Genomic DNA, 27,121 nt, shown 5'->3' on the forward strand with positions numbered 1-27,121 from the left:
TGATTTGAAATTATTTGATTCAGTCTTTTAAGTAGAACTTTCCTAAAACGGAAGTGGCTCCCCTAATTTTAAACAAAGCAGGCTGGCTACGAAAAAGGTGGATAAAAATATTGTAAAACTGAAAACACCACAGTTTAAACCAATAAGCGTTAAGTTGTGTTGTCAGAAAGTTGTTTACTGGTGCAACTGTACCAGCTAGCATGGCCGCCCCACCATCTCAAGGTTTTTTTGCCATTATATTAGCTATCAGAGCAATTTTTTTCTAGATTCACACACAAAAATACATATTGTACGTACAGTAACATCCCAAACCCCCACCACATCAAACATGACTGCTTTGAATTTAAATTATTACTGTAGGCTTAAGCTTGAGGTAAGGCAAGAAAATGGTTTGAACATAGTTGCTCATGCGGATTAGTGAAAATATCCAGCTTCAATTACAAACAACATTATTTAGTCAAACGCTTCGCATATAAATGAATGCAAAATCATTTATTACTGGGAACAGGCCAGAGTTGGAAAGGTTCGTTCAGTTTTTGTGGAAACAAAACAAAGCACAAATCAACATTCAAAGCACACTGTGAAAAATAATTTTTCATATGTAACAATAGTTGTGAAATGTCCTTACATTTCAGACCTGTGGCCATTTAAGGTGAATTGTAATAATAATCAGGTGGCTGACATTAAGACATACTCTAAGGGAAAAAAAAAAAAAAAATGCTATTGAAAGGCCTATTAAATGGTATTAAAAGTTTTGTTTTGATCATTATGTCTAAAATAACAGCCTATAGCATGCAAAAAAAAAACAAAAAAAAAACAAAAAAACAAAACACCTATACAGTATACAACTCACCGGGATGTTTCTATAGCTCAACCTTTTCTTCTATAGCTCTACTTGATTTAAGGCACAACAATAAATCTTATAATATATAAAAAAAAACATCATAAGAATATAAATATGTGTAGTTGTAGTTCTATTTGCAATTTTAACCCATACTTTTTACATGTCCATGCATCTGTCCATGCACTTCAAAAAGCCAGTCTTGATCCTGGTTTCTGTTAAGTGGTGCTGTAGTTTTTGGATGAACTGAGGGTGAGGATCCACTAAATATTCAAAATAAGAGCACTAAAATGGAAGACACCCAAACATACGAAAAAACACACTGAATGATAAAATCCACAAGTCTAATGAAGTCTAAAAAACACAAAGACATTCTAGCTGTATGGCTCTGTAGAGACTGCATGTAAACAAGAGAGACTGCATTTCCACCAGTTTGAGTGGAGTTAAATGAGTTCAATGAATAACAACATAGCAAAGACTTCACCACAGTGTTGCTGTCAAGGCACCTTGAAGACTAACATGCCTCAGCTAATAAAAACTAAAATCACATTGACTTAAAACTATGATCCTGAGAAATGTTTTTTGGGGTTGAGAGCAGCCTTTTTAGCTTCCTCAGGTAAAAGTGAGGGATCAGTCAAGATGGAGGTGCTGGTACAGAGCTGCCGTAACGTCCTGAGCACCACTGGAGGATACAGAAACAAACATACACACACACACACACACACACACACACACACACACACACACACACGCACACACACGCACGCACGCACACACACACACACAGAGAGAGAGAAAGAGAGTGAGTGAGTGTCAACAAAATACATGTGCTTTCGTGACCACCAATACAGTAAAATTACATATTTCAATTATCATTTCACATTTCATGATTAGCTCTCCCTTAGGATTATATTTGCCAAAAAATAAATTTGGTGTTCCATTCAAATTAGTGACAATTTGTACATGTAAAATATTAAATAGTATTGTATTATTTTAATTATAAGTCATACACTGTATATTTTATTAGGACTTTTTCTACTTTAAAAAAATTCTTTAAAAGTTAACTTAACCACATAGACCAGTAACACACATATTAACATGCTCTTAAAGACTTTTACACTTTAAAAATATAATATAAAATACCATTCCATGTTCCAGTTAAAAATGTTTGAAAACATATGGGTTCCCCTAGCAATTGCATATACATTTTAGTTTGACATTTAGCCAAACTGACCTTTGTTGTAAAATATGGACAAAATAATCAGACTGTGATTCTTTCAGTGGATACTGTGATTCTGATTTTATTTTCTCTTATGCAAACATGCTACATTCAAAATTGTATTTTAGTGTACAATAACACATTTCAGAATCAAAAAGTATTAATTGTGCTTGATAAATAAAACTGTAATTTCATATCTGTAGAACAGACATGACAAATAAATTAACTAAATTCAAATAATAAAAATATGTCTAATGAGCGTTGGAACAAGTTTGTAGTATTGTATTATAGTATTTTGGAACTTTGACCATGGTCCAACAGACATCTGAGATATATATATATAACTAAATAAATTTGGTATGCCTCTCTTCAGTTCACCACAAAGCAATTCAAATATTGCTCTCTTAGTAAACACTTTTGATTCACAAATTTTTATCAACATCACAACTACCCTCCTAAGACATTAGGCTGCTGTCATTTTAAGACCTAATGCACACTTATACACACCTGAATAAAAAATAATTTGGTTTAGAAATTGCATATGCTGATATTTATTTCCGATTATCATTAATTGCACAGCCATAAAAAAAAAAGTGTTTTCTTAAATCCAGAACACATACAAAAAAAAAAAGTGTTTTCTTAGTTTCCAGTTCTGACATTTTATTAAAAAGTACTGGAGCACTTACTAGGTCTGAGGACTGGGAGGGTACAGTACCGATCCAGCCACTGCATGGTGGTTTCACACAGCTCTGTGTTGTTGGTGGTAGACACTGTCCCATTAAAGGACTCAAACAGAGGCTGAATAATTACGCTAAACTGAGAGAGAAGTATTAAAGAAAATAGGCTTCTGGAGGAGTCCAACAGCACACAGGTGCCTGAAGAACAGCAAAAAAAAAAAAAAAAAAAAAAAAAAAAAAAAAAATCACATTGAAATAGAGTAAGTGTAAACACTAATTTGGGCTACTGAAAACTCCCCCTATTTGTTATGGAAAAAAACATGGGCAGCATTTTGGGGGTCACAGCAAACTCACTGATGTGTTGACTGGCCCCCTGTTTTTTTTTCCAGCTGTAAAGTGTGTATTTTATTATTATTATTACATACTAATACATTTTTTTAATAAATTATGAAGAAAAAAACAATAAAAAAAGTTATAGTAATAATGCTATTGTATTGTTACAAAACAATAATAATTTTATTTAAAATTAATATACTAAATATTCATGGACTGGTTAGGTTTTTTATTTTTAATTAACGACCCAAACTTATTTTGAGCAACAAACTGAATCAGTGTACTTTGAGGTCAAAATAAATGAAGGTTGTCATTTCTTAATTTAATTAAAAAATGTATAAGTACCCTCATGGGGTGCTTAAAGAAAAATAATTTAGATCATGTAGTGCAATGGACAAAAAAGTATAACCGCTGACTGATTCATATGCCATGTGGCTACAGAATAACACTAGTATGGATAAAGGATACTATCCAAAATTTCCAGTTCTGAAGAGTTCTGTTCTTCACATAATCGTCAAACTTCTCCCTCATGTGGTCAAAGCGATGGCGTGTTAGGGGAACACCTGTATCAGGAAGCTGTTCCTGGCACAAGCTGCAATAAACAGTGGGCATCTTTAATGGTTCATATACTGAGGTTTTTCTGTTTGAAATCAAGTATGTTTTTTGAGCTCCCCATCACATGCATCGTTTTTCCAAATGTAATGCTTTAAAATAGTAATGAAAAAAAATATATATTTTATTGCAATGAACATACCTTATAGAAGTATTAAGCTCCTCAATCTCCTCTCGTAGTCTCTTGGTCTCTTCCTGCATCTGTTGTCTCTCTAGTTGCAGTTTGCCAATGTAGTCAACAGTTTTTTGAAGTGTTGCAGCATTACTAATCTGGAAACCCAGTAGTGTGTGACAAAATAAATAACTTTGATTATTTAAAATAGTTTGTCTTATTACAATTGTGCAGAGAAAACAACAAGAAAGAATCAGGCTGTGATTTCAAGAATCAAGTGAAGTAAGATGAATTCAGATTTACATTTGATTGAGACCTGAGAGTCGGCACAAGATTGCACAACGTCTTGAAGCAGGCATTTATGGTGAATCGCCTCTTCTGCTCAGCAGATATGTGATTCACTCTGCGGCTCTGTGTCAAATCACATGACAAAATTACAAATAGAGACAAACTAATAAATTGGAATATATTTGGATTTCAACATAAAAATTAGTGATAACCTTGCTTAGTTGGCCAGTTAAGAGAGTTGTTAGTTCCCCCTTATGTCAGTTCCAAAATATAACAGCAGTCAATGGACAAAAACAAACAAATGTGAATTGAGTACCGTATTTTTCGGACTATAAGTCGCACCTAAGTATAAGTCGCATCAGTCCAAAAAAACGTCATGACGAGGAAAAAAAAACATATATAAGTTGCACTGGACTATAAGTCACAGTGATTTAAAACCAAGAACCAAGAGAAAACATTACCGTCTACAGCCGCGAGAGGACGCTCTATGCTGCTCAGTGCTCCTGTAACCTATCAGATCGGCTGCATATTTTACTACCTGCAGTTTGTAACCTGCAGAATAGGATTTTCTTTTGGGGGCATTTTGTTTGCATTCAGTCTTTCTCAGTTGTCTTAAAGTTAATATTTCAGTTAACAGTTTTCAGTTGTTTTCAGTTAATGTTTTCAGGGGTAGGCTACAGGAGCACTGAGCAGCATAGAGCGCCCTCTCGTGGCTGGAGACGGTAATGTTTTCTCTTTGTTCATGTCAAATTAATTTTGATAAATAAGTCGCACCTGACTATAAGTCGCAGGACCAGCCAAACTATGAAAAAAAAGTGCGACTTATAGTCCGGAAAATACGGTAAATATTCAATAAAATTTGTGTTCATTCAATATAAGCAATTTTATGTACACCTCATATTCCATTAATATACCGAGTTAACAATTAGGGCTGCCAAGCAATTCAAATGTTTAATCCTAATAATTATATGATGTGCCAATTGAATACTTAATTGAACATCGATTTGATCAGCGAAATTACCCCCCAAAAGATAATTTCAAGTCATTATTGTATTAAATGAGAAAAACATTGAAAAGACACTTCAAAAGTAGCTTTAGAAATAAATACTTACATTCAACATAGAATTTATTACACAAACTTTTAAGGCTACAATGTGGTCATAACATTGTTTTTCAGAAGCTGCATCTGAAGTGGCATTTATGTATATTTACACAGACTGTTCACTGGTGGCATGAATGCATTTACACTGCATTTAGAATTACATATATAATCCCATGAGAATGGGTTTTAAATGGGCATTATTTTTTTTATTGAATAATGAAATATGAAAATAAAAAAAATAAAAAAAGAAAATAAAATAAAAAACAGGACTGGGGAAAAAATTGCCAGTAAATTACTCATTCAATTATTCAGTCACTCATTCAACCGATTCGTTTACATGGCTGGTTCATTCAGAAACTAAGCAAATGACTGTCTTTATGAATCGATCACTTGACTCACTAGATTCGTTGTAACAAAACAGCACTTTGTGTTGCTAGGAAAAGCACAACAGTTCTGCTTTGGCATTGGTTTGAAAAAAAAAACAGACAGTGCTACATCTAAAATGTAACAATATTGTATAAAACTATTGTATAAAATCAATATCACATTTGAAATCATACCGATATTAAAGGGGCCATGACATGAGAAATCAAACTTGCCTTGATCTTTTGGCATATAAGAGGTCTTTGTACCATTAAAGAGATTTTCCACCCCAAAATGAAAATTTTGTCATCAATCACTTACACCCATGTTGTTCCAAACCCATAAAAGCTTTGTTCGTCTTCGAAACACATTTTAAGATATTTTGGATGGAAATCGGGAGGCTTCTGACTGTCCCATAGACTGCCAAGTAAAATACACTGTCAAGGTCCAGAAAAGTATGAAAAGCATCGTCAGATGCTGACACTGACACAGAAGAGCGTACGCTGCCAGTGTACTGCTCAGATTCTCCAAAATGGCGCTACGCTGATGTGGAGTGACACAGAGGACACAAATTGTTGAATAAAGTAGTTATTATAGTTTTATTCGCATACAAAAAGTATTGTCATCGCTTATGATTATGGTTTAACCACTTATGGCAGGTGGACTATTCTGACGATGATTTTCATACTATTCTGGACCTTGACAGTGTATTTTACTTGGCAGTCTATGGGACAGTCACAAGCTTCCCGGTTTTCATCCAAAATATATTAAATTGTAGGGGTGTGACGAGGCACTTATCCCACGAGACGAGACGAGATACGAGAACGAGACGAGACAAGATTTTTAGACTTTTTTAAAGAAATCCTCAATGACTAAATATTTAGAGGAAAATAGTATTTTATTCAACTGAAAAACACAAAATGTAGAAGCATTTTGAAATCAACTTGTGCTTTATGAAATTAAACTTATTATATATCTACATAATTAGGGATGCACCGATACCGGGCTGATACTGAGCTCTTGTACTCGTACTCATTAAAATGCCCCGATACCAAATGCCAATACAGCACGTGATAAGTGCTATATTCAGACAAAGAAACACCGACAACTGAACAACAGACAGCAGAATTAAGTTATTAGAGATTAAGGTTGTCTACGTGGGATATTTATACAATGAATATAATGTTAAACATTCACGCCTGTATAGCTGACGTGTGCGAGCTGACAAAGCACACTGAATGGATTGAACACGCAGCGGCGGAGATGCGCGAGCTTGTCGAGTAAATATACAGTTCATCACTGGAAAGTTTGTAGTTCGGTCGGATATGTCAAAAACAAGTAAAACAATGCACAAGTTACTTAACGGGAGAGGGAGGGAGAGAGGGAGAGAGAGAGAGAAAGAGAGAGAGAGAAAGAGAGAGCACGCTCGCGCACTTCTGTTGTGTGATCTTTGATGTTCACTCACTTAGCACACGCATTTGGATTAAAACTAAATCGTAAAAAAAGACAATTTATAAGGTCATTCACTATAAACATTAAATTTATTTTCAACCTTAGGCATACATGACTTTCTGCCGAAAGTGAACATAGCAGCCTGTGTGTAATGCGCTAGGCAGTACGTTACTGTCCCTCTCGTTGTGCAACAGTACAAATACATGCACGTGTTGCGTGTGTTTTGCTTGCTTGAGTGTTTCTGCATTATATGAGTGGCTTTGGAATATAAATCAAAGCACGTTTCAGATAAAAAACAAAAACAAAAAACGCGACTTCTGTTTGTCATAAATAACACAGGAGATTTATAACGAGTGGTTCCCTGCATTATTACAGCAAAGCACGTCATTACAGTACTAAGTCGCTGCAATGGAGCAGCTCTAATGCTATTAAATTACAGATGATGAACCATAGAGCAAAAACATGAACAAAGAAAGTAACAAAAACTTGTAAAATATATTTTAATGGGCATAATTAAGTGTGAAAATAACAGAATAATATACAGTAAAACCAAAAATTATTCAGAGACCAGATATACATTTTTATATATATTTTTTTTACTAGTGGGTGCAGGAAACTATAGTTCATTTATGTAAATGAGGATAGCAAAATAAAGTAAACTGTGACAAATTATACCCAAAAATTCTTCAAACAAAGTCTGGGGAAAAATTGGAAGTTCAGGTTTGCATGAAGCTGGCTGACAGCATACCCACAAAACTACAGGCAGTCATTAAGGCTAAGGGTGGCACGACTAAGTATTGATAGTTGTGTAAATACTGTCATACTAACAGCTGTCTGAATAATTTTTGGTTGATTGTAATCCATTACATACCTTTCTATAAAAGTTGTCTGAAATTATCAAGATTAATTTGTTCTGACACAGTTTAACTATGAGTTCTTGTCATATTTTATTACCATCTTTTAAACTATAGAGAATAAACTGTTATAATGTGAAATGTTGAAGGAGTCTGAATAAATCTCTAATTTACCTAATCTATTTAATTAATTAAATCAACCAGCTAACATTATACATACTCTTTTGATTTCTGTACCCAATATTTAAAAAAATTACAAATGCAATAAAAATATCGGTACTCGGTATCGGCAAGTACTGGAAAAAGTGGTATCGGTGCATCCCTATACATAATATAATATAATATATCTATTATATGCAGCAATAAACAACACGTAAACTAGAGCTGCACAATTCTGGGTAAAATGAGAATCATGTTTTTTATATATAAATTGAAGATCATGATTATCTCATAATTCTGAAGAAAAAAAGATTAGAAAACTTAGCAAAATAAAATAATTTACTAGTGGTTTTGACCAAATGTTCAATGCTTAAGTCTTTAAAAAATATATTAATTTGAACAAAATAAAAAAATAAATAAATGAAGGAGTCAGTGTCTCAATTCATAAAGACTTGTTTCACTATTGGAATCTCCTGAACGAATGATTCAATGACAAATACTTTTTTTAAACGGGCAGCTGTCGCCACCTGTTGGCGGAAGAGTGTAAGCATTTACAACACATACACGTTTAGATACTTTCGTTTTGAACCCTACTGTAGAGAACACGTGTTTATACCCAAACTATAAACTTTTATCTCAGTACTTATGGTTAATTGAATGTCTTTGACACAGAAATAATGATGAGTGATTGAAAATACTTTTTATGTTGCTCTTTCTGGATCAGCAGCAGCCTGAATGATTCATTGACATGGGAAGTGACAAAACTTGCTTCTCACGCTCCACTGAGAACAATAATGTACATTATATGGAAATAATGTGTTTTTTAACCTTAAACCGCATAAACACATTGCATTACACCAAATAGACCAAATAATGTTCTTTTTAGCAACATCATATGACCCCTTTAAATAATAAAAAGTACTTTAAATGTGAAATGAAAACTGCCAGTAGGTGGCAGCAAATCACTGTTAATGAGTGAGTCATTGCGATTGAACTGAATCATAAAAATGTTTGATTCATTCAGGAACTAAACACCATCATGTTGCTCAGAGACACAAAACAGTGCTTGGTTGTTGAAATAGTGCAAAAACAGGTAATATGATGTCTAAAATGTGAGTCTCTTAATTAACTTCTAGTTTATCATCACATTAATATCACATTGAAATTGATTAACTATATGAAGTGGTGTAAATGTATACATTTTCTGACCCCATGTCATCAATCATTCTGAATGTATTTTAATAGACTGAATCATGCAGTGAAAGAGCGCACTGTAAATGCGCATGCGCACTAGACTTCACGTAATGCGTGCACTTTGTAGGTATTTTGAATGTTTTTTTTTTTTTTTTTTTTTTGCATTTTGAGAATATTCAGCAAAATAGCTTACTTGGTGTTATGAATAAACTAAACATTTAGAATTTTCACATCAGTGGGCTTCTGAATTATTTTTTTTCTTTATGTGTGCTGTTACACTCATTTGCTCTGAATTCTGCTACTGCGATTCTCTCTGATGATGCAGTAACTTACCGCGGGGGAGAAAAAAAATCTTCGGTCTGTAAACAGTCATTAGGTCCGTCAGATTTAAAATATTTTAGCGGTAATGTGACCAAAAATATTTAAGAATTTAAAAAAAAAATTAAGTACCCACAGACACACTGATTTAAAGAAATTCCAGCACTCTTGTGATATTTCTTAACTATAACTTATGATATAAATATGAGATAAAAACATACAGGCCTACAGGGGGATTTTTTTCCCAGATATCTTGAATTTAAGGGGCATATAACCTCAATCTCATAGGCTACTTCACGCAGTCAGTCCGCATCGATGTAAGATGACATACAAGTCTGGGCCAGAGTGGAATGTGTTAAATGTGTTGATAATTTTAACTTGTTATTTTATTCCATAATTAATCACACAAAATGAATGAATTAAATCGACAGCCCTAGCATTATATCAGCCATTCAGTACTCTCTGTGATTATCATAAGCCTTTAAAAATTCATTATTAGTGGACCATTAGTTGCCATAAATATAATATACGTAAAATGAGTATTTAGATTTCCACTCTGATTTGACAGATGGAAACTAACCTTTTACATTTCTGAACAGACATAAATTTGGAAACCATTAATGAGTGTAATATCATGAACTATTACCTGACTGCCTTCATTTTTGCCCATGCCTGCACTGGGGTTGAGAGGTGACTGGGGGCTTGGTACCTGTTCTGCTCCCAATGGTGAACCTTGACCTGAGACTCGACCATCATGTACTAAAGAAAAAGAGAAAACTTTTTTGGAATCCTAGATTCAGTGAAACACAAGTAAAATAAGAACAAAGCAATTTCAGCATAAATTGAAGGTGACTGGGCTGAATCTAACCTGTACTTGCTGACTGCACGGATGTCTTGTTGTTGGATATAGTGGTGGTAGTTTCTTCTTTGGGTATGATTAGTTGCGGTGACTTCTGTGTCTGAGAGAGAATATGAAAACCAGCAGAAACCTGCAAGGCAGTGTGATTTTTAAATGTAATTATGCATTGCTTGGGGCAAACTGAATTATTATTTACCAGGGTTGAGCAGAATTCAAAATGTAGTAATTGGCTCCCTTTCCATGGGATGCTGAATTGGAATTAAACTGAATTACAATTTAAAATAAATTTTGTATGCACACTACAGAAAAATAGGTATGAAAAGAAAACTTCTTAGGTTTTCTGTTTAAAGACTCCCAAGAAACTGCTCGTTGAACAGGTATTTAAAAAAAGAAGATGGTCTATTTTATAAAAATAACCAATTAAAAACACCTATGAGTGCAAGATAAGTCATCAATAATTTTTAGTATCATTTCTTTGATAAGAAATACTACACGATTGATTGGATCAGAGGCCATTGTTAAAAGACAAGAACTAAAATTCAAAAAGACTTTGGGATAGTTTTGGAAATTGTAGTGATCTTCCACAATGGTTCAAAAAATTAATTTATTAGTTTGTGGTCGGAAAGATGGTTTTAGGAAATTAAAACTTTTATTCTGTAATGATTTGTAAAGGATCATGTCACACTGAAGACTGGAATAAGGATGCTGAAACTTCAGCTTTACATCACAGAATTAAAATACATTCTTTAAAAAAATATTAAAATAGAAAATTAAATTGTAATGATATTTCACAATATCATTGTCTTTATTTTTGATCAAATAAATGCAGCCTTGTGGAACATAATTGACATAATAAATGTAAAAAATGTAGAACAAAAAAATCTCAGAACTCAAACTTACGAATGGCATATTCTTTAAAAAACTATTATTATTATTAATAATCATTGTTTATTATAATGACTGTTTAATTAATTTACACTGAAAATGTAATAAAATTACTAAAAGCCATTATATTCCATTTCTGTTTTCTTACATTCAAATCTTAATTACAATTCAAATGTATAAATTGGAATTTAAAAGTTTCTCTCAAATGAATTCTGAATGGAACACAACCCTTTTATACATACAATTATTGCAAACAGGATAGGACATGAAGGATGAAAGGCTTACACAAGGAATACTGGAGGAGGCAATGACCATACCAGTGGTGGGGACAACATCAGAGTTGAGAGGGGACGGAGTGACAATGACAGCACTGGTGGGACCTGGGAATGGTTATGATGGGAGATGTATATGATGAGAACAAACTTCAGCAGTGACAATGGTGTCGATTTTAAGCCTTCTACAAGTTTTCTGAATGAAATTTCTGGATGACTGCCTAAGCATTAACACTATTTTTTTTTTTTAAGGAAATAAATGTCAACAGACCTTTGTGCAATTTGTGTGGATTACACTTACAGGTTAATGCAACAGTGCTCTGTACTAGTTCACGCACAAAAAATACAACAGATTCTGTTACTTTCACACTGCATCAAAATGCATTTGAAACAGAACATAGACACAAACACACACCCTTAATGCACACAGTCTTTCGGTGAAAAACTAAAATTACAAGCTTTCTCTGTGATTGTTTATATTTGATTGCTTTTCACTGAAATGACGGTTTCTTAGTTTTTTTTATGTACATTACGATTTCATGTTTTAACTTATGTTGCTAAATTAAGGTTTACTACATTGTGTATTTACCTCAGCATGTGGAAAAGCTACTTACGGTGAACTGTGATCGCTTTGATTTTAACTGTGTTTTTACGGTGGCTGTCAGTATATTACAGGGATTGCACGGTGAGAAAATTTAGTCATTGATTAATATACTTGTGACAACAGCAGTATTGCTGCACATTTTATCATTGACGTTTAGGGACTGTAGAGCTTACTTTGAATACTTGAAAATGGTGGGTTAAACAAGCCACAAACTAAGTATTCGTTTAAATGAAAGACACAACAACAATAAAAAAAACAACTAAAAATGCACTTGTATTATATGTAGAAATGTTGCCAAATATTATAATTTATACATCTTATTATCGTTTTTTTTTTTAAATATAAAATAATTTCAATTTATTATTTTATTATTGTTAGTTTATAATTGTAACATCTGTTGTCCAACTGAAGCAAATAGTTATTTCTATGAAAAACGTAGAGATGGGACGTTTGACACTGAGGCGCCGAAGCCTGTTTATGAACCAGACTTGTTCAAAAGACTGTGTCGAGGCTTGTATCAAATAGGGGTGTAAATCGGATGGTTCGTCACAATACGATACGATATCGATTCTCATACCCAGCGATACGATATTTTCCGATACCTCAAAAAATTCTACGACACGATTACGATTCGATTCGATACAGGAGTGTATCGATCGATATATCGATATTTTTATATTTTATATCTATTTTAAACATCCATCTACATTTTTATTAACTCACAAATGCAACCAAAATATATAACAAGAACATTTATCTGAAAATGTTACATTCTGTACCTCAGTTGGGATATTCACAACAAAAAAATAGGCCTACACATTTTTTTTTAAATCATAAAGAAAATAAACAATTTGAAAAACAATTCTGGCTGCTATGGGCTCAGTGCTAAAAATCTTTTCTACAGATAACCAAATTACAAACAATAGCAGAAAATAACTACAATACAACAAAGACACGTTCAATAAACAGTGCTTTTCAGGTTTTTCAGCTCAGTCAAAAATACGTTTCCAGGTGCGCTACAGAAATGTAATAGGCTAATCACATGTAAAATAACTGCACAGTCTTCACTCTATAAATTAAATATAGATGAATCATTCCTGATGTTATAACGGTTATTTAGTCAGAAGCAGTGAGCACTTGTATTTTTCTTTGACAGCATTAGATTAATTATTAGTTTGCTTTCACTTTAAGAACGAAGCACGGATTTAATATACTGATACACACGCCTTTTCTTTCTCAACTGTTTACGTTAAGACATATGCCTAACGACTGTGTTTACTAGGATATTCGTCAAAATGCGCATTTTGATTTAATTTTGTCTGTATTTATTCATCCATGCACAAAAAAGCGGAAGAGAGCTCGATTTAGTATTCACGCTGTCTAGACCCGGCTGTCTGTGTGCGCGCGCTTCAGCAGCAGGCATGTATAGACTGTTACACATCTGATTTCTTTGTTTACACAGTCACTTCACTTCATCCATGAAGTGAGAGAGAACTGGATTCTGTGTTCACATGAAAAACAGTGTGCAGGTACAGAATTCTTTCACCTCTTTTGAATGATTTAAAATGGCTTGAATGTTTAAACTGGCAAGACTTAAAAATTTGCACAAATGATAAACTTTCACTCTACGATTAGGGCTGTGTATCACCAGTAAAGTCACGATACGATACATATTACGATTCAGAGGCCACGATATGATACAGGACTGCACTGAATTTCACCTCAGCAGAATTGATTAAAACAGCTGTTTATTAAACACAGCATACTATAGGGCCATTTCTAACTACCACCAGGTACAATATTCTGATTGTTTGCATCTTGTTTTTAAGCCCATAAATAATAATGTACTCATTCTATAAAATTTATATTGTAATGTACTCATATTAATATATTTACATATTTGCATTGCTGGTAGGTTATCATTGCACAAATTAACACACTTTCAACATTTAAAAAAATAAAAATACAAATTTGAAGAGTTACTAAACTAATGCGCTGTCTTCACTGTGTATCTCACGCGCACACGTTTAGTCACAGACAAAGCTGTGTGCATGCACAAAGACATTCTTTTTAGCACTTAGACAAACTTTAGCACTTTTGCCAGGTTGGCAAAAATAAGTAACACACTTAGCAGACATTTCTGTATTGCGCAAGTGGGAAGCTCCGCTTCGGGGATTACGTCTCTCTATATCAGGCAACCCCGGTTGTGCTCCCCTCTGCGGCCAGATTAAACCTTGTTGCTGTCTATATATTATGCTCTATTCATAATTTTTTTTAGAAACTTTGCACTTTTCTACTCCATTTTCAACTGTGTTCTTGTATTCAAATTAAGCACGTTCCACTGCTGCACAAGTGCCACAATATCGATACAGGCACAGTAAAAATTCTAAACTAATGTGGTGTCTTCACTGTATCTCAACAGTAAAAACGTTTCTGCTTTTTAATCAGCTCAGCTTCAGTGATAGCCGGATGCTTTTTCCATATTAGGGATTTCCTGCACGTCATAAGTTATTACTTCTATGGCCTCGTTTACACTGCCAGTTAAATGTGACCCAATTCCGATTTTTTGCTCATATGTGACACAGATCGGCTCTGTTCTGTGACAGTGTAAACTTCCAATGTTTATTTGTTACTTCCAATGTGGAAATAAATCGGATCTAAATCAGATATGTGCCAATGCGACTGTCATGTAAACAGGCAAATCGGATTTTCTGAGGCATTGCATTCTGTACGTCATTAAAACTGCGACAATTTGGGACTTCTTTGTGGTTTAATGACCTAATATGTGACCCATGCTGGCAAAATGAGTGTAAATTAGCACGGGCTATTTTGAGCTACAGGCAAAAAAATAATAAAAAATTACCCTGAAAAAAATGCTCCAGGTAGTAAATACACATCTGAAAATATCTTTATTTGTCCATTTTCTGAGAGGATTACCTTTTCTCTGCTCGCTTCTTGTATTGACTGTCATCCGAAGTGCATGCATATAACGGCGCTTCTGATGGCACGCGTTCCCGATAAATACACACATATACAGAATTACAGTATTTACGCAAACATAACCTGTTCTGTCTTAAGTGAAAGCTTGGGGAACTGGTCGGGGGAAAACATCTGATGTGTAACATTATATTAGATCTGTGCATTACAGTAGGACGTCTAGTATCATGTATCAATGTTAATCTAACAACAAAAGAAAAGAGGGAATCACTCGCTGCACTTCATTGAACTGCTTTTGTTGTTTTAATAATCAATTTATTTGTAATGAACACACTTAAGTTATTTTTACATTTGATTATTTTACGTACATGAATGCTTTAGTTTAGATATAAAATGATAACGGTAATGCATTATTTGTTTCTTTCTAGGCTCTTTTTTCTTTTCTTTTTTTCTGCATCTGTCCTTATTTATAATACCAAAGATAAAATTAAAAAATAGCTGTATTGTGATTATTAATATAGTAATTAATAATAAGAAAAAATGGAGGACTTCACTCTATCGACTTCAAACGTGTGTGGCTCAGTAATTTTTTTTTGTCCAATTCCAACAAATCATAAATCATTTTGAAGGTCTTTTAATGGAGAATGTCTTTTTTTTTAATTGCTCATTATGACTCATTTTGTCAGCATACGTCAAAGTATTCTCAGGAGGAAGCACATGTGGGGCTGGTAAATGACAACAACGCATGCACGATGTTTCAGATGGTATGGCAAGTGTAAACACATGAATCGGATATGGGTCACAAATGAAAGAACGTGTAAACGGACAGCCAAAAAAAAATCGGATGTAGGCAACAAATCAGAATTGGGCATCAAGACCTGCAGTGTAAACAAGGCCTATGAGTCTGTTTTGGACTTTCTGCTTCGAGTATGAATGAAACATACACTGCATGAGAGAGTTCAGCGCTCCTGATAGTCACATCTCCTCATTTTGGATATGAATAAAGCATCCGTATTGATACGTGTATCAGCAAGGAATGCATCACAGTATATTGCTGTATTGACATTTTGAGCACAGCCCTGCTTAAAGCCGTGTTCCTTGTGCCCCTTTTATACTTTGAGCATCTGCCCCTTCGTTTTGTAAGCTTGTTTGTCATCGTCTCTTACTGTTTTATTGTTGTTGTGCTTTTTAATTAAGAATAACAATGAATGCATCATTGTTTTAGTCTTAAATAGTGAAAGGTATAGATGGAAGCAAAACAAACAATTATCTTTTCTTGTAAACCGTGACAACAAGATCACAAATTCAAAAGCGAAAGCACCCAAAGCCCGCGGCTTATAACATAGCATACCACAAAATTCAAATCACAAATACTACTTATAATGAAAAAGAACAGGTTAAATGTTAACCTCTTTTGTTTCCATATAACTATAAAATATGATAAAAGTTCATCAGCATGCACTGATTAATACCATGTTGTAGCAAAAAAAAACAAAAAACAACTGCGACCAAATCATGTGCTCATGCGACCAACTAGGGGTGGGAATTGCAGGGTACCTCATGATACCATATGCATCACGATACAGCGATTCTGCAATAATCGATATATCGCTAGGCAATCCTATAACGATACATCACGATATCTGTCTAACTATGAAAACAAAATGCCTGTGAAAAAGGTTAAGTGCAAGTTTTCTCTCTTTATTTAAGTCCAAACTGTTAAAAAAAACGCAAAAAGGTTCTGTAAATCAAATTTAACATGCTGAGGAAATTATTAATTTTATTCTTGGACTTATTTAAAGCTTACACTTTTCTTTGTGTGTAAACCAGGGCTCTAGAGTGTGACCAATTTGGTAGCACATGCAACCTAATTTCTCAATGGTGCGACAAAAAATAAAAATAAGAGGTTGCACCGGTGCGACCAGCTGTTCGAGGTTCAACAACAGACACTAGAGCCCTGCATTTCAGCCCAAGCCCGACGCACCCCGACTTTTTTACGGCCCTCGAGCTGGGCTTCGGGATAATTTTCACGTCATAGTTCAGACGCGGGCCGGGCCTCCCGCCTGTTTTAGACTTCTCCTTACTTTTATATTTTAGACATCCCTCAATTAGTGATGAAAAAAACTGTCACGCTGGTGGAAACAACACAAGACTGTGCTGCCGCAACTGTCAAGAGCGGCTCGACGGTGTTTAGTGTCCCTCAGCAGCAGCGCATCTGAACAGTTCTCCGTTCAAATACACGTAATAGGCTTAAGCTTGCCGCAAAGCACCGGCAAAAGTAATTACCATAAATGTGACAGGGGGAAATAGAGAGAAGATATTTGAATTATTTACTAATAAACTAGTGTTTTCTGAGTTTGTGTCGCAAGGATGAAGTTGCTGATACTGACTCGCCATCTCATTAGACGTGCCTTTAGAGAGAAGTGCATCTTTACGGATTATGATTATAATGAAAGAGTTTTTGTTTTCGATTTGTTTTCTTCTGTTAAGTAATCATTTAAAGCTTTCTTTAGATATATTTATCAGGTCTGTGAGGCATGTTTTCACTGAGTTTCGGTTCATTTTTGCACTCCTGTTAGAGACGAGATGCAGAAAGCGTATCGTGTTTGATTTATTTTATATTATAAAAGCACAACGTTTTGTTTATATTGTAAGTGCACACAAATAAAAGACCCTTTGCAGTTACAAATGATGTATTACTCTTACCTTTATGTGCAAAAAGGACGGCGTATCTACTGAAAAAAATGCAAGTGATCATGCTGGCGTCTCCATGTCTTGAAGCGTCTCGGCACAAACTATTGGATATAATGCACATTTATCTGATTCTAACGTTTAAACATTGTTATATGCTTGAACTGTTTTATATCGATAGATTTTATTTTAGACGAGTCGTGATGATTTGAGAAGACTAAATTGATCAAACATAGGCTCGCTGTCTAACGCTGGCTGCTTGGTCGTTACTTTAAAAAAAAAAAAAAAAAAAAAAACCTTATATTTAACAAACAAAAAATGCTCCAAACGTTTTTCTAAATTAACTTAAAAAAACAAAACGAAATATAATCAGTTTGCTATTACATACAAAACTGAACTATTTTAATAGCTGAGACAGTAGTATAAGCTGTTTAGAGGCTGTTCAAATCAGACCCTAGAGCATCCCTTCATTCAGACACAGTGGAAGATCTGTTAAGAATCAGTGTAGAGGGGCCAAGTCTGGAAGATTTTGATGCTAGAGAGAGCGTGGCCAGCTGGTTTAGCCAAGGCCAAAGACAAGAAGACCAAACAGGAGTTTGCTATACGAGGGGCATGTGACTGCAATGGAGGATAGTCCATAAGACATTGAGCCATGAGATGTTCAGTATGAAGTCCTTAAAACACTTAATTTAGATTTTCTTTTTATTTCTTTTATCTTGAGATGTTTTAAGTTTAAATTTCAGCTCAGTGAAGCACTTTAAGCACCTTTCTTGTAGAATTGTGCTTCAAATAAAGAACTTTGTTGACCAGATGGTTAGTTAATCATTTACAAGTCAATATTGCCTATATGGACCGCGATTTAAAAAAAAAAGTGAACTTTTAAACTGTGGTGTTAAATGTGATGCGGTCGAAAATTTGGGTGCACCTAACATTTGTACTGGTGCACCTAAGAAAAAAAGTTAGGCGCACCAGTGCAAAAAGTTAGTCTAGAGCCCTGTAAACCAACACATTTAACTGCTTATCAACTTTATATATAACGTTAACCTACATATAAACCTGGTACATTAAAAAATTCAGTTTCGTTGACATAAAACTGGACACGCCGACAGTGCTCTCTCTTACTCATATGAGGGAAATCCACCTGCGATCCGAATGGAGAAGAAGGCTACTCATGGTCTGAATAAGCATTTTGCAATAATAACGTGATTGGTGCCTATGGTCCACACTGATAGCTAGCTGTTCCGGGGCAGTTTTTTGTTCTTAATTACATAAACGTATATATATATATTTTTTAAATCTGTAAATCTTAATGTTGCTACTGTACTTTTTGTAAAGTTCTAGCAACCACAGCTGCCCTTTTTTAACATTTCATCAAGGTTTTTTTTTTTTTACTGCAGCGTCAGCATATTACAAAATCTGCTTTGAGAAGAGACACAAACCTGTGAGTATAAGTTGAGGAGATGGCAGCGGATTGGCTGGGACAATTGGTCTTTGTGGATGTCGGGTCTTTTTGCTAGAGACAGTGGGCAGAATGGATTTGGGCAAGGCAAAGTTGACTGGCTGTGAGTTGAGTGAGGTGGAGGTTGAGGCTGCAGGCTGTGTAGATGGTGCAGCGGGCAGCTCAAAGCTTGTTCTGTGACTGAAGCTAGTGGCTGCATCAGTGGGAGTTACTGTGGAAGGGGCAGTGTGCGTTATTACAGATGGAGGTGGGATGCTTGGGACGGGCTGGGGGACTGTAGTAACTGCAGAAACACCTTCACACTGGAGAGATTGCTGGGCTGGTGGGAGAGGAGGAGCTGGCGGTGGCAGGAGTGATGGGACGGTGGGGGTCACTTGCTCCGGTAAAAGAGGCATGTAGGTTTGTGGATAGGGTGGGCCAACAGAGTTACCATTGTCCTGGCTGGAGACTGAGAGGTGGCTGGGCAATGGAGCAGAGGGGGTGAGGCGGTAGTCCAGTGGCACAGAGGGAAGCTCTGTGGAGAGCGGCATGGATGACAGCAAAGGAGCCTAACAAAAAACAGATACGAATATCAGCACACTCTGACAGAGACATCAGGCTCTTTCCTGCCTTTCTAGTGGCCATATAGTTATCTGAGAAAAAAAAATCCTAAATCTCAAAAGTAGGAATAGATAGTATAGTAAAAATTTGCAATATGTTTGCTATTGTGGTAGAAGACAAATACATTAATACACATTAACACTATAAAGCTTACTGTATCATATTTGATATGCAAATTTCTAAGGCCTCTAAATTATGATTATCTTTGCTGAAAAAAATGTTTGTTTTATATAATCTACTACATGCTTTCTGTCATCTGATTGATAGTTTATACTTTTTCAGCAAGTAAAAGATATTACAGCACAATTTTAAAAACGTCCTCCTTCAGGTAGTGGTTTAAGTGTCTTCTTGCTGTGGAATTTTTTAAAAATTTTCAATCAATTATTTTTGCGTACATTTATTGGTTATTCTTACATTAAGTAAATGCAAGAATAACTGTCATATTAGGTTTACTTGATTTGTATGGATAATCACATAAGATCAGGCTTTTCAGGAACGTTTATTCATCTCTGCTTTGATTATAAACTCAGCAATTAAATATCAACTTAGGGAGTTGTATTATTGGGAGGTTTTGCATGAGAACTGATATCTACCTGCATTTTACTTAACTAGTCTGCTATACTGGAATAAAGATTGCATTGATTTACTTTACAGACCATCAGAATTTTATATTACTGTTTGGCCATATAAATATCAGCAACTGCACCAAATTGCATATTTTTGCTCAGTCTGGGTCTCTGAATACCCCCCTTGTATACAAGCTTTAAATTCTCCTTTATTATATACTATGAGCCATAAAAGCTTAAGGTATCAAATGTCATACTCAAAAAAATATATACAAAATGTTTTTTTTGTTTTGTATTTTATCTAAATGTTCAATAAACTGCTTAGTTTGAAAAAAATAATAATAATAATAATGTGCCAAAGAGCATGAAAAGAGTGTGACAAAGGGTGTGAAAATATAAGCCTGTGGTGACATTTCTGCATTATGTGACATTATGTTGCTTCTTGCAACACTTTAAAAGTGAAATGCCCAGTTGAATGGGGCTAAATGCACAACATGGCAAACTTTCTTTTTCATTGGTTGTTGTAAATAGTGTTAGTTTGGATATGAAATGTCTGGTGAGTGGCGCTATAGGTTAATGCAAGGACAATGGTTAATTCTTTAAAATTTAAATAATGTACCACCTACCATAACTGATGTAAATGTAAATGTGAGGTAAAAACATATTTGCTGAAGCAACCATGCCATTTTATTTTGCTTCTACAAGTGTTCGAGCTCATTTGTTGTGACTCATTTGGACTTCATCAGGTGAGCTACTGAGCAAGTTTACAATGTCTGAATTCACACATATTGAGCTGGTTATGTGATACAAACATCAAAAAGTGATAAGTGTTTTGAGGTCATAACAATATTGTGCAAGAAACTGTGTAAAAATAAATCTTTATTGATCTATAATGGATCTCTGCACTCATAATTTATGTGAAAATTAATAAAAGTTGTTGGTGTTTTATTACCACTAGTATACCTTTCACCTGGACACTGCAGTAAATGTATGTACAGGTACACTTTTGGAGTTTTGCAGAAATGTAGATAAAGGCATGTTTTCTTTTTTAGTGAGCCTATGTGTAATTTAATGCACTCATTAAATTTTCTAGCATTCACTAGCATTCATAGCAAAATAATTACTTGCGTTACACAAATGTTCCAAAGTTTACACACTTAATACTTTGTGTCAATACCTGGATAAAATCCCATCTTTGTCCTAAGCAAATAAATTGCAGGACCTGGAGGATTTTTCTGAAATGTTCAGTTATAATAATAAATGGGTTAAAATGGAAGTTCAAAACAAGATGAATTTTTTCTGAGGACACTGTGGCAGTTGTGTATTTGTGTAAAACATTCAAGTAAAATTCAATTCTTAGGTTTAATACCTAACAATAGGAGGGGGAAAAAAACATTATTTTCTTAGAATAAATAGTTCAGTTATTTGTTTTTTTTGACACATATACAACTCAGCCTTACTGTAGCAAGCATTCTAATGGGTCTTTCTTCCAAATGTTCAGTTATAATAATATGTAATCATTCTAATGGGTTACACTCACATTGTTGAGTTTTATAATTATAACGAAGCAACTGTGCATTTATGGGTTACACTCACATTGTTGAGTTTTATAATTATAACGAAGCAACTGTGCATTTGTGGAGGAGGACAGAAAGTGCTTACAAAACAGGGCCAACTACATCCCTACAAATCTGTGAATCCAGGGACAGGATTGTTACCTGTGTTTGGGAGCTGCTGCTGGTTAAGGGAGTGACGGATGGGGCAGTGGGGGAAGTGGAGGGGAAGGCTGGCTGACGCAGGGTGTGAAACAAATCTAGTTAAAAAAAAAAGAAGAGAAAAAGTAAAACAAAATGTTTGATCCAGTCAGTTAACTTTTGAACTACTCTGACAGATTCAGTGAATTTGTTGTACATTAATTGAATTTCAGACCAATTTATGATATTGTCATGTTACACAAAATGGTTTGATTGATTCAATTATCCAAAATCAACAGCTGAAAGAGTGAATTAGTCACAAATCAGACACCAAAAAAAATCTATACAGTAATATTGTGAAATATTAACACAATTTAAAATATATATATTTTTTATTTTAAAATGTAATTTATTCTTGTGATGCGAAGCTGAATTTTCAGGATTATTACTCCAGTCTTCAATGTCACATGATCGTTCAGAAATCATTTTAATCTGATTTTATTTAAATCATGCTGATTTGGTGCAGCCATCACTTTATATTTTAAAATATATTTAAAAAGAAAGAAATTTTCACAAAATTACCGTTTTTACTGTATTTTTCGTTAATAAAATGCAGAATCGGTGATCATAAAAGTCTTCTTTCAAAGAAATTACAAAAAATTCTTAAATATTCCAAACAACTATGGCAACACTTTAGATGGGGAAACATATTCACTATTAACAAAGACTTTTCCCTCAATAAACTCCTAGTTTGCTGCTTATTAATGGCTAGTAAGGTAGTGGTTTAGTTTATGTATGGGGTAGGTTTAAAGTAGGGATGCACCGGTTGACCGGCCATAAATCGGAACCGGCGGGTTTTTGCTTAAAATACGCGATCGGCAATCGGCCGGTTTTTGGTCTTTTTTTCGGACGATTTTTCCAGAAGTGCGCCTGCGTGCCCAGACTACATTGTAATCATTCGCTATCATGTCATTTGTGTGGAAGTATTTCGAAATCTGTGCGCAGGACACAGGCAGCCGTTCAGCAGTGGAAGTGCAGAGCTACATGTCTGAGGCACAGATAGCAGGAAGCGAACAACCTACTGCACAAAATAAGAGCCCCTTTCCTGCGCCGCTCGCTGAAGTTGCACGAGCGTACTGTACCTGTCCGCGCCCTGCACAAGCGGATACAGTGAAGGGATGTTCAGCTCAACTTCTCGTGTATTGGATGAGAAATTAAACGGACTAAAATGTTTTTTTTTTTTTTTTTGTAAAGTAGAACTTGCATACACGTTTGAGAAGCCATAAGTAAACGTCACTTCGGTATAGGATGATTATTTTTATTTTACCTTAAAATTACATCAACTTAATTTGATTTAAAAATCACCTGCTGCAGCACACTGAAAAAAAGTGTTTCATTCATCCAATTAAAAAAAATTTAGAGTAATGATTCACATCTATATATTTTTTTTTTTAAACTTGAGACAAAGGTATTTATTTTTCATTGACTCAAGTAAAAAAAAAAATACAGACGTGAATCATTACCCTATTTTTTTTTTTAATTGGACGAATGAAACACTTTGCATCTTTGTTTTATTCGCACCAACATTATTTGATTTTAACATTTTGGAATAATTTATTTATATAGCATACTTTATTTAGTCTCACTGGTAAAGACCTTTTTTATTTAAAACCAAATTTAAAAACTAATACAAATACTGAATGCTGATTAAGAAACATCTTATTGAATGGGTGTTGATTGTGTTGTCTGGATTGTAGAACTATGCAGTTGTTGCCTTTAATTTCACATGGTTACAGTTAATGTTTTCATTTAAGGCCAGTTCTATGTAGTTCCAACCCAATTCAAAAATGAAAGCTAAATGCTGATGTCTATACCATCTATGTATGTACTGAATGTAGGCTACTTACTGTGCCGTTACTGCCGTTAATTTCAGATGTTTGCAGTTATTGTTTTCAATAGCCAAAAGCCAGTTTGGCCTATTAAATAACAAATAAACATCTTGTTTATGCATACTTTCCTTCTTTCTTGTTTGTTGCTTAAAGAAAGAAAAAATAAATAAATCGGAAATCGGTATCGGCCAGTTTGCTTGTAAAAAAAATCGGTATCGGAATCGGCCATGAAAAATCATGATCGGTGCATCCCTAGTTTAAAGGGATCTAACATATGGTCATGTAAAATAAAGCATAATATGTGCTTTATAAGTACAAATAAACAGCCAATATGCTACTAATATGCATGCTAATCAGCAACTTGTTCATAGTTAATAGTGAATCTAAAGTGTTAACCAACCACTCATTTTGTCAACAAGTCAATCCATAATTTGCCAGTTAACAAGAGTAAATGTGCTTGTACCTTGCAGAGGCTCAAAAGTGTCCATGAAGTCCAGATTGGGTTGCAGTGGGATGAGGCCTGGCTGGATCATATCTGCATTACCTGCATGGGCTAAGAGGACAGCGAGGCTTAGGGACAGTTTATCATACTCTCGAATTAACATGTTAACAAGGCAGACTTCGATTGCCATTTCTCACCAATCTCCCTCGGATTGGGCCATGCTACAGGTTGATGAGAGGCCAGTGTGGAAAAGAGTGTGTCTGAGAATTCAGACATGAGCACATCCATGTCGAAGAGCGAGTCCATCTCCATTGGAACAGGTGAATCATGACTCTTGCGGGATCTGCGACGGCCCCCCACACTGAAATCCTCATCCTGGTACAAGAGGACACGGCAAGTGTCTGGACACACTTCCCCAAAAAGTGAAAACTGTTCCTCTGCCCCCTTTGGAGGTCAAAATGCAACAAGCAGGCCAGGTCAACAGAGACACTCAAGGTTCATGCAAAGTTAAATGCAGGCATCAAGCATGTGTACTTGCAATTGCACTAGCAGTCAAAAGTTATTTGAACCACTTCTTTTTAGTGAACTAAAGGAACCAGTTCACCAAATCGGACCGAACCATCTGAAACAGTTCACGGCTTGAGCAGCAAAGATCTACAAGTCACTCAATCAAAACTAATTTACAGATCTCTCACAGTCAGTCTGCCTCACAATAATACCAATTCCAAAAAATACCAGCATATCTGATCCTATGATGAATGAACTCTTTTAGCACTCCAGCTCCTCCAATAGTCACTGAACTGAGGAAAGAGTTCCAAAAGAGAAAAGATCCGCTGATATGTGCATGTGAGTATTCACTTAAATGAAGGGGGCAAAATGAAAGTTTTGTGGTTTCTCATGGTTTATGTAAAAAGGGGAGTTGATTAAGACTAGTTTATTCACTTTATATGTTTAAAACTTGTAAAACATCTATGTAATAATGTTGCAAACAATGTACACTTTCTTGCACAGACCGATCGTTTCACTTCATTTGACCTCAATATATATCGTCAGGAGCCATGGGTATTAATTCTGTGTTCTTTGATATGCTTTTTTATTCTCAAAAACAGGTAGCCGCTAATTTGCATTTTATGAATCACCAAAGTAAAAATCTTCTTTAATTCTCTACCAAATAAAAAAAAAGTCACTTACATCTTAGATGACCAGAGGGTGAGTAAATTAACAACAAATTTTCATTTTTGGGAGAACTATCCTTTTAAAAATCATTTTGATCTAAAGGCTAAACCAGGGGTTTCCAAACTTTTTTGTCAGTTGAATGACTTAAAGAGATTTCACATTAATATTAAGAGAATTAATGACACTTTTGTGGTTCTCTGATGTTGATTATTAGTAACATGACACACATTTATTTAAAAATGATACAGGGCTGTGCGACTTGGCCAAAAAATTATATTGTGAAAATTTTGTCGAGCACTGCAATTTGAACTAATTTAACAATTTTATTTAAAATGAAAATGTCTCCTATTTCTACTGCTGAGACATCCAGACACAAAGAACAGACTCCTATACTCCTAAAGGGAAGTTACTTTTTTAAGGGTTTTTCACACTTGGGTACAATTTTTACAAGAACCAACTAACACTAGAAGTTACAATACAGTATTTATGTTTTACATTCTCCGATCAACCCCCATGCACATTTTCAGCAGAATATTTGCCAAATGCTGTAATCTTCTATGCACAAAAATGCTGGAAATTATGCTAATGTGAATGTAAATAAAGTGAAAAATGCACGCATTGCATTTCCTAATGCACATTAAACTCACAGTGCTTGCAGAGATGGAGTTTGTGAGAAGCAGCATTTATACCCTGGGTTAAACCACAGGCAGAGTATACGCAATTCAAGTGTCCCAAAACCTAAGCTTTACGTATCTGTGTGGGTAGCTGTGTCTAATATCCTCTTTCAGCTCATGACAAACATCTTCAATGCATTCTTGTCATTCACTACAGGCTTAAGTAGATTTTGGAACCGCCATCTGGCTGTAAATAAAACTGACTTCATTCCACATCACTAGCCAGCCAATCGTTAACATCCATGATCTGGCTCTGTCTCTCTCTCTATATATAATTTACTATGTAAGTATATCTATAAATAAACTAAGTTAATGCAAACTGCTGTCTTTCAAAAGTTTATAATAAAAATTAATCTTAAGACAGTACAGGGAGTTTACACCTTTTCTTCAGCCTTGTTTTCATTTGTGTAAAATTAAACACAATCTACCTTGACTAAACTCTCTTAGGCAGTGCTGATCTCTTTACAGAAATAAATTACAAACTGCAAATGAACAGCAAAGTTAGTCTAAATAAAAGAAAACAACCTCAATTAGATCATGCACATACACTTACATGCTAAATTACTAACTATACTTTAACTTTATAGTGAAGGGAAAAAAATCATTTTAAAATTACCTTGAGAAGGCTGGACAGGTCTTCATCTTTGTGCTTCTGTAACTATAAATAGAATTTGAACAGTACTTTATAAATAACAACTTGGTTACACAGTACTGTTAAAGTTTAATGTAGAGAGCAAAATAAACTTACTCTTTTCTTGAAATATGTTCTCCATTTATGATATTCTCTTATGACAATTTCAATTCTCCTTTTCCAGTACTTTCCTTCTGTTGCTATTGCCTAGGTAACAG

The 27,121-nt window shown here is 34.8% G+C and overlaps 1 protein-coding gene across 3 annotated transcripts in view; it reads right to left on the minus strand.

Annotated features, from left to right (window-relative positions):
- Positions 1 to 473: 473 nt before the first annotated feature.
- Positions 474 to 27,121, minus strand: part of LOC109083669 (MLX-interacting protein-like) — a 30,527-nt gene continuing 3,879 nt past the window's right edge. The window contains exons 4-18 of one of the 3 annotated variants that reach the window (XM_042725092.1): positions 27,021 to 27,110; positions 26,889 to 26,930; positions 24,620 to 24,797; positions 24,444 to 24,533; positions 22,116 to 22,210; positions 19,212 to 19,779; positions 11,554 to 11,648; positions 10,393 to 10,513; positions 10,171 to 10,283; positions 4,295 to 4,333; positions 4,098 to 4,205; positions 3,825 to 3,952; positions 3,539 to 3,662; positions 2,747 to 2,876; positions 474 to 1,523 (exon numbers count right to left, since the gene is read on the minus strand). In XM_042725092.1, coding sequence (XP_042581026.1) covers positions 1,402 to 1,523; positions 2,747 to 2,876; positions 3,539 to 3,662; positions 3,825 to 3,952; positions 4,098 to 4,205; positions 4,295 to 4,333; positions 10,171 to 10,283; positions 10,393 to 10,513; positions 11,554 to 11,648; positions 19,212 to 19,779; positions 22,116 to 22,210; positions 24,444 to 24,533; positions 24,620 to 24,797; positions 26,889 to 26,930; positions 27,021 to 27,110 — 2,043 coding nt within the window. In that variant the 3' untranslated portion in view covers positions 474 to 1,401. Of the gene's footprint in view, positions 1,524 to 2,746; positions 2,877 to 3,538; positions 3,663 to 3,824; positions 3,953 to 4,097; positions 4,206 to 4,294; positions 4,334 to 10,170; positions 10,284 to 10,392; positions 10,514 to 11,553; positions 11,649 to 19,211; positions 19,780 to 22,115; positions 22,211 to 24,443; positions 24,534 to 24,619; positions 24,867 to 26,888; positions 26,931 to 27,020; positions 27,111 to 27,121 lie in introns of all 3 variants that reach the window. The other 2 variants (XM_042725090.1, XM_042725091.1) reach the window with 2 other exon arrangements.

The sequence above is a fragment of the Cyprinus carpio genome, chromosome B5, assembly GCF_018340385.1.
Source record: "Cyprinus carpio isolate SPL01 chromosome B5, ASM1834038v1, whole genome shotgun sequence".
In the NCBI taxonomy this organism is placed as follows: Eukaryota; Metazoa; Chordata; class Actinopteri; order Cypriniformes; family Cyprinidae; genus Cyprinus; species Cyprinus carpio.